The sequence below is a fragment of the Capra hircus genome, chromosome 12 (assembly GCF_001704415.2).
Source record: "Capra hircus breed San Clemente chromosome 12, ASM170441v1, whole genome shotgun sequence".
NCBI classification, from domain to species: domain Eukaryota; kingdom Metazoa; phylum Chordata; class Mammalia; order Artiodactyla; family Bovidae; genus Capra; species Capra hircus.
The window spans coordinates 10,533,741-10,545,755 of NC_030819.1; the positions used below are offsets into that span (position 1 = coordinate 10,533,741).

Consider the following 12,015-nt stretch of genomic DNA (forward strand, 5'->3'; position numbering starts at 1 on the left):
TGACTTTCACATGTAGCTTTATGTCTGCCAGTTGGGGTCATGATTTGCTACCCCATGTGTTTGCATGAATTTGGGTGGAAATCCCTGATGGTCAAAGCTTTGTGCATTTTGGAGTTAATGGCCTTGATTCATGAATTCATGGCCATTTCCTCTCTAATATAGATAATATTAGATATATGATAACTTGTTGATACTTAACAAAGATAATAGTTGTCACATGTGAGATAAGCTTCACCACCAGAAGAACTTCCTAGATATTATTTTAACTGCCTCTAATTAAATATATGATTTTGTTAAAGCAATGTTATGGATATAGTAAAATAAACAACAACAACAAAAAACATACTTGATGTCTGTAAGGGACCAGTCCATTTACTTGCATCAAAAAAGAAAGTTCCAGGGGCTTTCCTGGTGGTCCCGTGGTTAAGACTGTACTCCCAATGCAGGGGGCACTAGTTTGATCCCTGGTTGGGGAACTAAGATCCCATATAGCACGTGGTGTGGCCAAAATAAATAAATAAAATGAAGAGATGTTGTCTTACTAAAAGGAAAAAATATGATGTTAAAAAAAGAAAAAAGAAAGCTCCTTAGGTTGAACGAGGATGAATAAGCAACTCGGAGCAGTGCATGGGGTTTTCACTGTGACTTCCAAGACAAACGTAGAGTAAGTGTCCAAGCTCTAAGTCAGAGTCAATCCTGTCCCTCCTGGGCCTTTCTTCTGAGTTGCTCAAACCATCCTCCACGGTTCTGATAGCAGCACAACATAGGGCCTGCCTTGAGTTTGATCACTTTCTGTGGGTTTAAAGGCACCTTGCAGAGAATTTCTGGAAACCAGAAGTAAGGGGCCAGTAATATAGGTAAGAGCTTATTGAATGAACGTGTTACTGTAAGTGCATTTAAATAAAGTGACGTGTCAGCAGTGATTTTGCCCCCAGTAGTTTGTCGCCTCCCCTAATGAGCTCTCATCCTGCCCACAGAGTCTGCCTGCACCAGTTCCAGTACATGGGGAAGCGCTATATCGCCAGGTACTGTGGGGGGTTAGTGTGGCGTGCTGTATCATTCTGTGTATTATTTGGACCCGAAAGTGTGGGAATTGTTCTCTGTGGTGATAGGCAGTTGGAATTCTCACAAACAGCAATGAAGACAGTTGGCGGGTCTTTGGCTCGCTGCCATGAAACCTGGCGGCCTCGCCCGCCAGCGTTGCTGCATGCCTTCTGGCTCATTTTGTCTCAGGCGAAGCTCTTGGAAAGATTTTCCTCCGCGGCCTGGTGCCGCAGCTCCTTCCAAACCCTCCCTCGCGCTCTGTTCTCTCTCCTCTTTCTCTTCCTCTGGCTGTGTCTTCTCACTCCCTCTCTTTCCTTCCTCGATGATCTCTCTTCCCATCTCACTCTCAAAAGGTCCTTTCTTTTTGTTTTTTTCTTACCATTCTACCTCCCAGCTCCCAAGACATTAGCTTCTCAATCCAGCCCCTTTGCTTCATAATGAAAGAAGGTTTGAGCCCATCTCCGATCTGTTCGGACTGCCACCAATACCATCTCTCCAACTGAGCCTTTTCTCCGCTCTTCCTGAGTAAGCCGTGTGTGCTCTGTCGTCGCCTGACCAGAGCGCTCTGTTGAGTGTCATAGACCCTCACTGTCCTATACCCAGCCCCTTGGTTCCGCACTGAGTCGGAGGGGAGCTGGACACTCCTTGCTGGCAGGCAGCTGAGCAGCCCCTGCTCTGGCAGTATCAGTATTTCCTCAGAGGGCGCCTCTTCCCTACTCCTGCCCTGTCGCCATCCAGCGTGCCTGTGTTTGTTCTCTTCCGTGTTGTGTATCCTGTGATAATGTATTTGTGGAGTCTTGGTCCAAGTGTCTTATTTCTCTATTGTTACTGTTTTTAAAATTTAATGATAAATAAACATTTATGTTTTAAGAAAAACTTTAAAAGTTTAGTTGTCATTGAGGTTTTTCGCTTATCTGTAATTCTGTTTTACAGCAATGAAATAGGAAAGAGATTTTTAATAGACTTTCTGAATGTCAAGATTTTGCTTTTATGGTAACATTGTTCTTTTCTTGAGATAGCTGAGAAATTTTCAGAATTGTGTTAATGTTAAGTAAAAGTATGTTTTCTTTTAAAAAACAGATTGAGACTTTATTATGCTTTCCTCCCATTAATACTATTTTTAAATGAAACATGGTGGCACTTAACGTCCACTAATCTCAACTCTTTTTTTTTATCGTAACAGTAATTTTTGCATTTGAGTTTTCTGAGTCCTAAATGCAAGTATATACAGTGTGTCCTTATGCAATAACCTCTTTTATGATAATTTCATTCCTTTTGACTTTGTCCCATGAAGATGGTTAAACAGTATATTTGTAGCAGAAAGACACTGTGCTGGGGGAGCTTCTCACCCTCTTTTAGTAACTGTCACCCACGTCACAAGATGGCATTTGGAATATGTTGTGCAAATAAAATAAAATGCCTCAGAGCTAAACGTGGTGAACGTGAGAAGCCAAAGATTTCGGCCCCAACAAACTGTTGTGGAATTGGGTTTTGTGAAACAATTAACTGATTTTTTTTCAATGGCTATAAATTAAACCTTTTCAAAAAAAAAAATAAGAAAAAACTTTCTGACTTCCTAAGCACCCTGTATATATTTGCATGTAAAAGAATGCTTCCTGGGACTGTCTTAGAAGTAAATGAGCATAGGGAGGCGGGGGAGGAGGCTGGTGTTGCTTCGTCAGGTGCAGAGCCGCGTGCTGGTTTATAGGAGACCGGGCCGTGGTCTCTGCTGTATGCGGACAGGATCCCGAGTCGTCCGTGTTTGGCCTCTGTGGGGCTCCCGGCCTGGGAACTCTGCGCCTTCTCATTGTGTCCCTTTGAAGTCACCCAGCAGCATGCTGCCCCGTGAGACTCCATGCATGCCCTGCTCCACTCCGCAGTAACACAGTGAGGGAGCCAGGTGGCCGCGGGACGGGGGACAGGCGTCGCTCCGGCGCTGGGCTCAGGTCTCATCTGCTCTGGTGATGGTGCACAGTAGGGAGTCAGCCTTTTGACCGCTAACCCAGATCACTTTTCTGTTTTCTTCACTTGGCTGCTGACAAGTCTAACAAAGGGTGTGGCTCTTCTCCTCCCTGCCTGGGTAAGAATCAGAGGTGTTACACCGCCTCACAGGGTCCGTCCCGCTGCATGTCTGTCCTCTGTTTTCTTCCAATGCCTTTGTTTTGACTAAAAAAATAAAATTGTTTCCGCTCTTCAGTAACATGTATGATCTGAAAAGGCATGTGCTATTTTGGCCGTTGTCCAGATGCTGGTCTTTGGCACCACACTGGACTGATGCTCACCTGTTTAAAAAGGAGCATCTCTGAAGGGCTGTCCGACACTGGAAAGGCCTCTGCTTTGGCCTGGTTCTCGCTCCTTCGTCTTCAGGTGCTTTGCTGTGAACTCTGTGAGCGCTGCCCCCGCCGCCTGTGTGTCTCTGGCTCCCGGGCCCCAGGCGGGCTCCGCTGCGCTTGGTCTGTGCGTGGCCCGTCGCCTCCGTGCTGTGTCCCAGCCTCACTAATGCCCCTCCCCATCTCGCCGCAGTGTAACAAGTCTAACTTTGGCTCCTATCCCATTTCACTCATGTTGCAGGAACCAGGAGGGGCTGGGACCCATAGTTCATGATCGAAAGTCTCAGACATTGCCTGTTTCCCGTAACAGAACAGGGATGATGCATGCGAGATTGCAGCCGCTGGGCAGCCTGGATAACTCTCTCACTTTTAACCACAGTAAGTCCCATGACACACCATCGTAACAGCCAGCCATCCCACGTGACAGCCCTGAGGGGACCGCCCCCCGCACCGGCCACCGCGCCGCACACCTCGTCACCGACTCGCCTTCTCTTCCAGCTCAGAGCAGTAGGACCAGGAGCTCGCCGCACAGTCCCCTTCCTCAGAGGAGAATGACACAATGTGGGACGCGGTCAACTGGCCCGAACGCTCAGCCCCTCTACCCCATGGGCTCCGCTTGGTGCTTTAAAACAAAATCCGGCCTAATTGATGACGATAGCGGGACATCCTCTGATATTTCTAATTCAGTATTTTAATTCATTGCCAGGAGCCACCTTATTGTCATTTACTGCCCCCCACCCCTCCGTGACTCCTGAGAAACCTCTGGGGCAGGTTCCTTTCGCCCTCCTGAGGCCATGCGTGTAGTTGACCCAGCGTCCCCATTCTGACATTCCAGCCCTGAACATATGTTAATCTTTAAACTGCTGCGAAGCCGTAAAGCCCGTGAATCAATGTGTGAGGGTATGGAAAAGCCAATAACAAAGTGACTTTTTCTGTGTTTTCAGTGTGAGAAAGATATCAAGTGTGCTTGGGATTTCTGTAGACAATGGTAAGATTTAATCAGGTCGAAGTCTGCTTACGAGGCTGCTTCACTTGCAAACCGAGACCTCGCATTCATCTTGCCTTCCTAACTTTGGGGCTTCCTAACTTCACAGTAGAGACTTTGCCACAACATAGGAGCATTATCTTTAATTCACTCTTATCAATTGCCAGAGGGTGCCTGTGCTGTTTCCAGAAACCTAAGTGTAAATTTAATCTTCTTAAGGGTTTCTTCAAGCAGGAAACCTATATCAACCTTGCAGAACTTTAACGTGATCATTTCTGTCTGGTGTGGTCTCTGAATCGTCCCATCCTCACTCCATGCATGAGTTAGCTAGTTATTGTGCCATGTAGACAACTATTTATACTCATTCCAAGCAACATCTTTAATACATAGTCATTAATATCTTCTCTTTGTTTCTAATCATAGAAATTCATCCCATGAACTGTGAGGTCCATACCTCTTTCTTTGTACAGGCTGAGAGTCAAGACAGTATATTCCCAACACCTTAAATTGAGAATAGTTCAGGCTGAGAAATCAAAATACAGCAGCTTCCACCCCCTCTTCCACCCCCAGCAAAGTTAAATGTAGTGGGTACAATCTCTCTATAAACTTCTAGGCTTAATTTAAATCAATATTATGTCAGTCTGCCACACACTGAGCCGGTAGCCTTCAAAGGCTAGTTCTCAGTTCTATACTTAGCTGTACCTTGTGCAACACATGTAAGAATTTGATTTATCCACCTCTGTTAGGGCTTTTTCAGCTCTGCAGACATGGGGTTCAAACAAACAGAACAAGGAGTTTCACTATTTTTAGTTTTCATTTCCTATTTAGCACACAAATCAAATTTCCATTCTTCTGAAGGACCTGCTACATTACCTTTTGCCCAGAAAAATTTTAACACAAAGATATCAGTTTAACACAAGGATAAATGCTTATACTTTAAAGCATTAAAAAAAAAAAAATCATAAGCAGACCAAGGCCCCGCCTGCCAAGGTAATTGTTTAGGAAACATAGAAAACAGACAAAAATAAACAGAATGATCAGCCCATGAATAAATAACCTTAATCCACTGAGATGGGCAGCGGTTCCTCCCACTGCAAGTGGGCTTCGCGGTGGTGGCTTGAATTGGAGAGAGAGACAGCTGGCTGTGTTCTGCTGCCAAAGACCATATTGTTAACGTTGTTGATTTCCATCCTCTCTTCCTGCTGCCCACAGAGAACCCCATCCTACCCGCTCCTCTCCTCTTTTCATCCTGAATGTTTTTCTTTAGTCCGTTTTCAGTAACACCATCCTCAGTCAAAGCTTCTCCTTTGGCCTTTCCAATCAACAATGCATAGCTGATTATTTAAGCCTTCTAAAGTGTGCCTGCTCACCCCAGATAGCTTCCAATGTCTCGTAGTCCACGCATCTTCCCCTGCAACTCAGTCTTCCCTTATGGCTCCAATTCTGATTTTGTATTTGGGGGGCTTTGGCCCCTACCTCCATTAGCTCTTCGAGCTCCATGTCATCAACTCAGCCAAAAGCCAGAGAGAAGGAAATGTATACTGTATGTATACATGTGTATGTTTGTGAGCATGTATATGTATATATACATAGATGATTTTTTACATCTGGAACCTAGGCATTTTATGGGAAATTTGTAGCCATATATGTGTCTTTAAGAAAATTCCTATCTAACAGTGAATACAGTACCTTCTGTTGGGCCAACCAATATGATTGGTATCCAGTATGTGAAAGATATCCAGTATGTGAAAGACTTGGCTGGAATGCCAGAATCTAAAATGGATTTATTTTAGAAAAAAATGAAAATGGAAAGAATCCCTTCGGATCAGTTCAGTTCAGTTCAGTTCAGTTCTCAGTCGTGTCCGACTCTTGAGAATCCCTTAGACGCCCGGCATTTTTTCATTTCCTCTTTTCTCTAGCTCAAGTAGGAAAGGCTTTGTTAGAGCTCAGCATGACCAGCAGGGGGCAGCAGAGGACCGCAAAGAACTTAAGCCAATGCAGTCCAGGCTGCCTGGTCCCCATCACCAGTTAACAGTAAGACAAGGGAAGAGACCCCATACTTACTGCAGGTTTAACCCTACAGGCACTTACTGTTGGATTTTTACAGCAATTAATGAAAATAACAATTTCACTGTGACCAATGGGCTTAACTATTTTAAAAACACTCAAAGCATTGGAGTTTGTTGCATGGCTCATTGCCCAGGTTTATGAAAAGAAAATGTTTACATCATTAAGGTATTGACCTGTTTACTGTAACATGTATTCATTGTGTATTGGTAGAAAAGACTTATGCCAGAAGACAAATTGAGAGTGATAGGTGCCCAGAGAATATTTTATATAAACCAAGTGATGAGGGGGAAGCACATTGGCAAATAAGTGATACATTCACAAAATAAAATAACTCTCTGTATTTAATGTTATATATTATTCTAGGAATATGCTAAATTCACTTGAATGATAATCTATATTTCCCACTGATTAATGGGAGAAAAGCCAGTCAAGAGGTAAAAACCCTTAAAGAAAACCTGTATTTCATATAATTCAGTATAAGAGATGGTTTAAGATCACTAGACTAAGTTGCAGAGAATTGTTGTTTAGTCGCTAAGTTGTGCCCGACTCTTTTATGACCCCATGGACTGTAGCCCGCCAGGCTCCTCTGTCCATGGCGTTCTCCAGGCAAGAATACTGGAGTGGAACGCCATTTTCTCCTCTAGGGATTCTCCCCAACCCTGGGACCGAACCCACGTCTCCTGCATTGGCAGGCAGATTCTTTACCGCTGAGCCAGCTGGGAAGCCCTTGCAGAGAATTAGATGTGCCCAGATGTCCTGTGATTTTTGGAAAAGGCAAGTGGCTGAGGCAGCTTCCGCCCTTCCCACCACATCACCTCTGATGTGCATTGGGGCCGAGGGCCAGGGATAATTATAGGTATGGTCAGCATTACTATACCGGGCTTTTCAGGAAACAGAACTGCATAAAACGGAATACAGTTAATTTAAACACAGCAACTGACATTAGAGGGGAAAAGGTCTCATCCTTAGCCTTTGAGTAGGATTTTAGAATAAATCCCGTATCTGAGTGACAACGGACTGGAAACTGTGTACATGTGAGCAGTGGGTCCTAAGGTCTCTAAAGTGACCCCTGACTGGCCGGCCAGAGATGATGGTACATCAGGGAAGTCCTCCCCACCCTGACCTTCCTCGGTGACCACGCTCAGTGCCTGCGCCCTGAGGCACCACTGCCCCCTAGTGGAAGTCAGTAGGGTTAACAGCACTCCTTACTGGCCTCGGTCAGAATCTTCTTTAAAAAGTTCCTGACTGATGCTTTGAGAAATGACCGTTGTCTCTTAAGACCCCTTCTTGGGTTTGCCAGCTCAGTTTGATTTTCCTGTGTTATCCAGTAACACGGTGACCACCTGTTAGAGTCTTCCCTCATACACTGCTCTGTTCCAGGTCTTAAGACAGGTTGTCCCCATGGTGGTGTCCGTTGGCGGCTTGTCCAGTCAATCTGTATCACTCTCTCAGCGTCCTGTGCTGCTACTTATTTTCAGGAATGATTCAGTAACACTAGCTCAGGAATCCTACTGACTTTTGAGACGAAATGGTTTAGAGAGAAGCAAAAGGCATCACTGACTCAATGGACATGAGTTTGAGCAAACTCCAGGAGAAGTTTGGTGAAGGACAAGGAAGCCTGGCATGCTGCAGTCCATGGGGTTGCAAAGAGTCGGACATGACTGCACCACTCAACAACAACAACAAATTATAACCAATTGTGGCTAATAGAACTGCTTCTTTGATATGATTCGGACACAGGCAGGCAGATTTTATAAAAATTTTACTCTTATTCTGAAAGAGATTGGATAGCTAGTGTAATGGCTTATGAGTGGTGTATTATTGTAGCTTAGAGAAATTTTGTCATTAATTAGCATGGCCCATTAATAATGTACGTTTTTTAAAAAAATCAAACAGTCACAAATTGCCATTCCTAAATCGTTCTAGACATTCAGCTAGATTAAAGTAAACTCTGTTGGAGTTCTTCAGTGTGTAGACCATCTCACCTGCAGTGATCAAACTCAGATACACTTATCCAACAGTTTATCTAGAAAGAGAAAAGGATAGTTCTGTGCAGAGATTACAGTTCATCACCAAAGCAACTGCCTTGTTACAGGTTAACTCAGATCCTAAAGCTTCATCTGGGTAAATGGCAGCACTCAAAATATCACCTGTGTGATAATTTTTGGTTGGTCTGATAAAAGGTGTTGTATTTGGTTTTTCCGTCCTCTCTCGCCCTGGTTTGTGATCACTGTAATAGTAATCACCAGTTTGTTTTCCTCTTTTTGTTGGCTCTGTATCTCACCCAACAAACCTTGCCAAATGAGGAAATGCCTTGGCTTACAAAGGCGGTTCAATGAATATTAGTTCCAAAAAGTGTCCGTGTTTCTTTCTGCTGGATTTCTGGCCCCCCAAAAGCAGAAATAAAAAGAAACAGAGCTAGTAGCATCGTACTATTGCCAGATGTGTTCTGTAGCTTCAGTAAGGACACGATGGCTGTCGCAGTGTGAAAATGAGGCAGGATACACAACAGCACCATTTTCAAAGCAAAACAAAGTTGGATGAAAACACAGAATAGTTTTTATTAAGTCATACTTTAAAAAGCAACTTAGAAGTTTTTGTAGCCTTTCAAGACTCTCTGACATTTATTAAAGTCAGAAAAACATCATGCTAATTACTTTATTTTATCTTTATAATGGAGATTATGATACAGTGACCTGGATAAGGAACTTGGAGTGTAGTTTCTGGGTTTTTTTCCCCATTACTGGCCTCCAGAAAACTCTCTAGGCTTTCTGTACTTCATTTTCCTGATCTGTGTACAAAATGTCCTCCTCTCTGGAGTATTAAGAAAATTCCCTACATAGTAAATGTTGATTGGTTTTGCTCCTTGGAGAAAGACATTACATGGTGTTTTATTATATTGCCATCTTTCTTTGTAATCTAGATCAATACCATAACATCTTTGCATCCCTATATATATTTCTGCTAATGCATTACCATTTCATAGTTTAATATCTCAAGTTATATGTCAAACTACATTTATATCAGTACTAAATGGATTTTACAGCCACATACAGAAGATATCAGTTTGTATTTAAATTATGATTCTTCAAGTCTCTTCCTTTTCTTAAACATTTCTTTCAGTCATAGTGGCTTTCATGCTTTTTATTAAAGCAAGTAGAATACTATTAGCAGTACAGTCAACTCTTGGTTATCATTCATGATTCTAGCTGATGAAACAAAGTCTTTATGTTATTGACTTGAGACATCCGTAGCATTCACTATGTGCCAGGCACTATTCCATGAACTTAACAACCATTAACTAATTTAATGGCCACCACAACCCTTTGAGGGCAGGTACTGTTATTATCCCCATTCTACAGATGAGGAAACTGAGGTAGAAAGGGGTCACATAACTTGCCCAAGGTCACACAGCTAGTAAGGGGCCAAGCTGGATTCATTGACCAGCAACCTGACCCTCAGCTCATTTTCCTTCCCTAATTAAGCTGCTGCCTCTGTCTGTATGGAAGCTTCAGAGACCTCAGCCTCCTTCATTCCCCCACCTCCCCACCCCCATCCTAACAACTCAGACAAGTGGCTCAATTGAGTGAACTCCAGTCCCAAGTACCAGTCCTGGCTCCCCTGTTTATCAGCTGTGTGACTTAAGACAAGTTTCAGCCCTTCTGTGCTTCCATTTCCTTACCTGCAAAAAGGGTTTAATAAGTGTACACACTTCACAGGGCTGCCGAGGGATTAATGAGATGATCCATGTGAAGTTCACAGAATTGTGGCTGGCACGTAGCAAGTGCACAATGCCTGTGCGTTGCTGTTGCTCCCCGTCAGAGTGGAAAAGAGTCATCATGGAGTGGGAACGTTATTAGTACCCCCTTTTCCCCACCCACCAAAAAGAAAAAAGGCCAACAGGGAGATAAGGCCCTGAAGGAAGCCTTCTGGAAATAATCAAAAGTTGACTGTGACTGTACCGTCCACCAGCCTGTGCTCTGCAGCCGCCGACAGTGACCTTGTGTTGTGATCCATGCAGGCTACGGCCACTCGGACGCTGACGTTCTCCACCAGTCGCTGCTTGAAGCCAACATTGCTACTGAGGTGTGCCTGACGGCGCTGGACACCCTCTCTCTGTTCACACTGGCGTTTAAGGTTTGTATTGAACAGCTGTTCGTGGTCAGAGCCTTTCTGAAACTCATTTTTTGCTTATTTAGCTGAACCAGCAAGAACTTCTTAATGTTGCAGTTTTACTGCAGCCACTGTTTTCGCCCCTGTAAGGAAGCCATTAATCCTTAAATTCCCTTAGCAAAAGCATTCCACAGTTAATGACCCCAATTCCCTGAAATATAATACAGCTTAACTGGCCAGAGTGTACTGCCTGCTTGCAACTGGTGGACACAGGCTTTGGCGAGGTTAACCCTTGGCCAGATGAAAGCATTTACCAGGAACATGGCTTTGCTCTGCCTTCAAGGATGATAAATACAGGAGCCTAATCAGGCATTTCTGCCTTCACTGTCTTTAAACATATCCAAATGCGGTAGCAATTAAAATTAAATGTTAATATGTAGAGATGTGTGCTCAGTTGTGTCTGACTCTTTGCTGTCCCATGGACTGTAGCCTGCTAGGCTCCTCTGCTCATGGGATTTTCCAGGCAAGAATACTAGAATGGGTTGCCATTTCCTACTCCAGAGGATCTCCCCAACCCAGGGATCAAACCCACTTCTGCATTAGCCACCTGGGAAGCCCATACATAGAGGAGCAATATGTAAAAACACATTCACCTTTTCAATTTTTCTTAATCTGTTACTAAGTTAAATGATAGAAAACATTTCAGGTACAGAGAATAAAAAGTGGTCTTGGTCTTCTCTTTAGGCTGTAGTGAGTCGCATTCGCACAGGTAAAGATGGTCTCTTCAGCCACTCTCGTTTTTTAGGACCTACCCCTTCCCATTCTTGCTCAGTGACTGCTTAGGTTTTCAGGGAGACCGAGTTAGTGTTAATATGCTCTGAATATGAAAACAGCATGTTTATTTGCAAGGCAATTTGGGAAACATACCCAAAGGCATTCTGTACTCGTCTTCTCGTGAAGCACATTCCTTTATTACACAGAGTAAAGATAGTTACTGGCCATCACATTGCTTTATTATAATTTACCTTTGTTCTTAGCATTTGTACTACCCGTGTCCCCAGGAAGTGTCATCACTAGGAACCCCACTGAGAGATGAGGAAATGGTGAGTCCCTAGGATGAGGATGGGGGCAGCCGTGTCTTATGTGGAGCCTGACCCCAGCGGTTCTCGGTTGTGGGCCCCCAGCTGGTGGCAGCTGCAGGCCCTGAAGCTGTGTTTAGAGGTGCAGATTCTTGGGTCCTGCCTGACTGAATCCAACCCTGGGAGTGAGACATAAACAGTATGGCTGAGGACCACTGCTGTACTGGAACCACATTTTGAGCCTCTTTCTGTTTTCTTTTGGAGATTTTTAAGTAACAGTTCTTATGTAAGTAGGCAGTGAAATTTGTAATATATTTGCCCCGTGTATATGTATCCATGCTAGCTGATAAGCTCAGATGTATCTGTAAGGTCAGAAGAGCAGCTGGGACGCTTT

General features: G+C 43.9%; 1 protein-coding gene across 13 annotated transcripts in view; it reads left to right on the top strand.

Annotated features, from left to right (window-relative positions):
- Positions 1 to 12,015, top strand: part of DOCK9 (dedicator of cytokinesis 9) — a 288,599-nt gene that overhangs the window by 232,897 nt on the left and 43,687 nt on the right. For 7 of the 13 annotated variants that reach the window (XM_018056406.1, XM_018056410.1, XM_018056416.1 and 4 more), the window contains exons 37-39: positions 978 to 1,025; positions 3,616 to 3,752; positions 10,451 to 10,566. In XM_018056406.1, the coding sequence (XP_017911895.1) occupies positions 978 to 1,025; positions 3,616 to 3,752; positions 10,451 to 10,566 (301 nt within the window). Of the gene's footprint in view, positions 1 to 977; positions 1,026 to 3,615; positions 3,753 to 4,318; positions 4,363 to 10,450; positions 10,567 to 12,015 lie in introns of all 13 variants that reach the window. The other 6 variants (XM_018056414.1, XM_018056409.1, XM_018056415.1 and 3 more) reach the window with 2 other exon arrangements.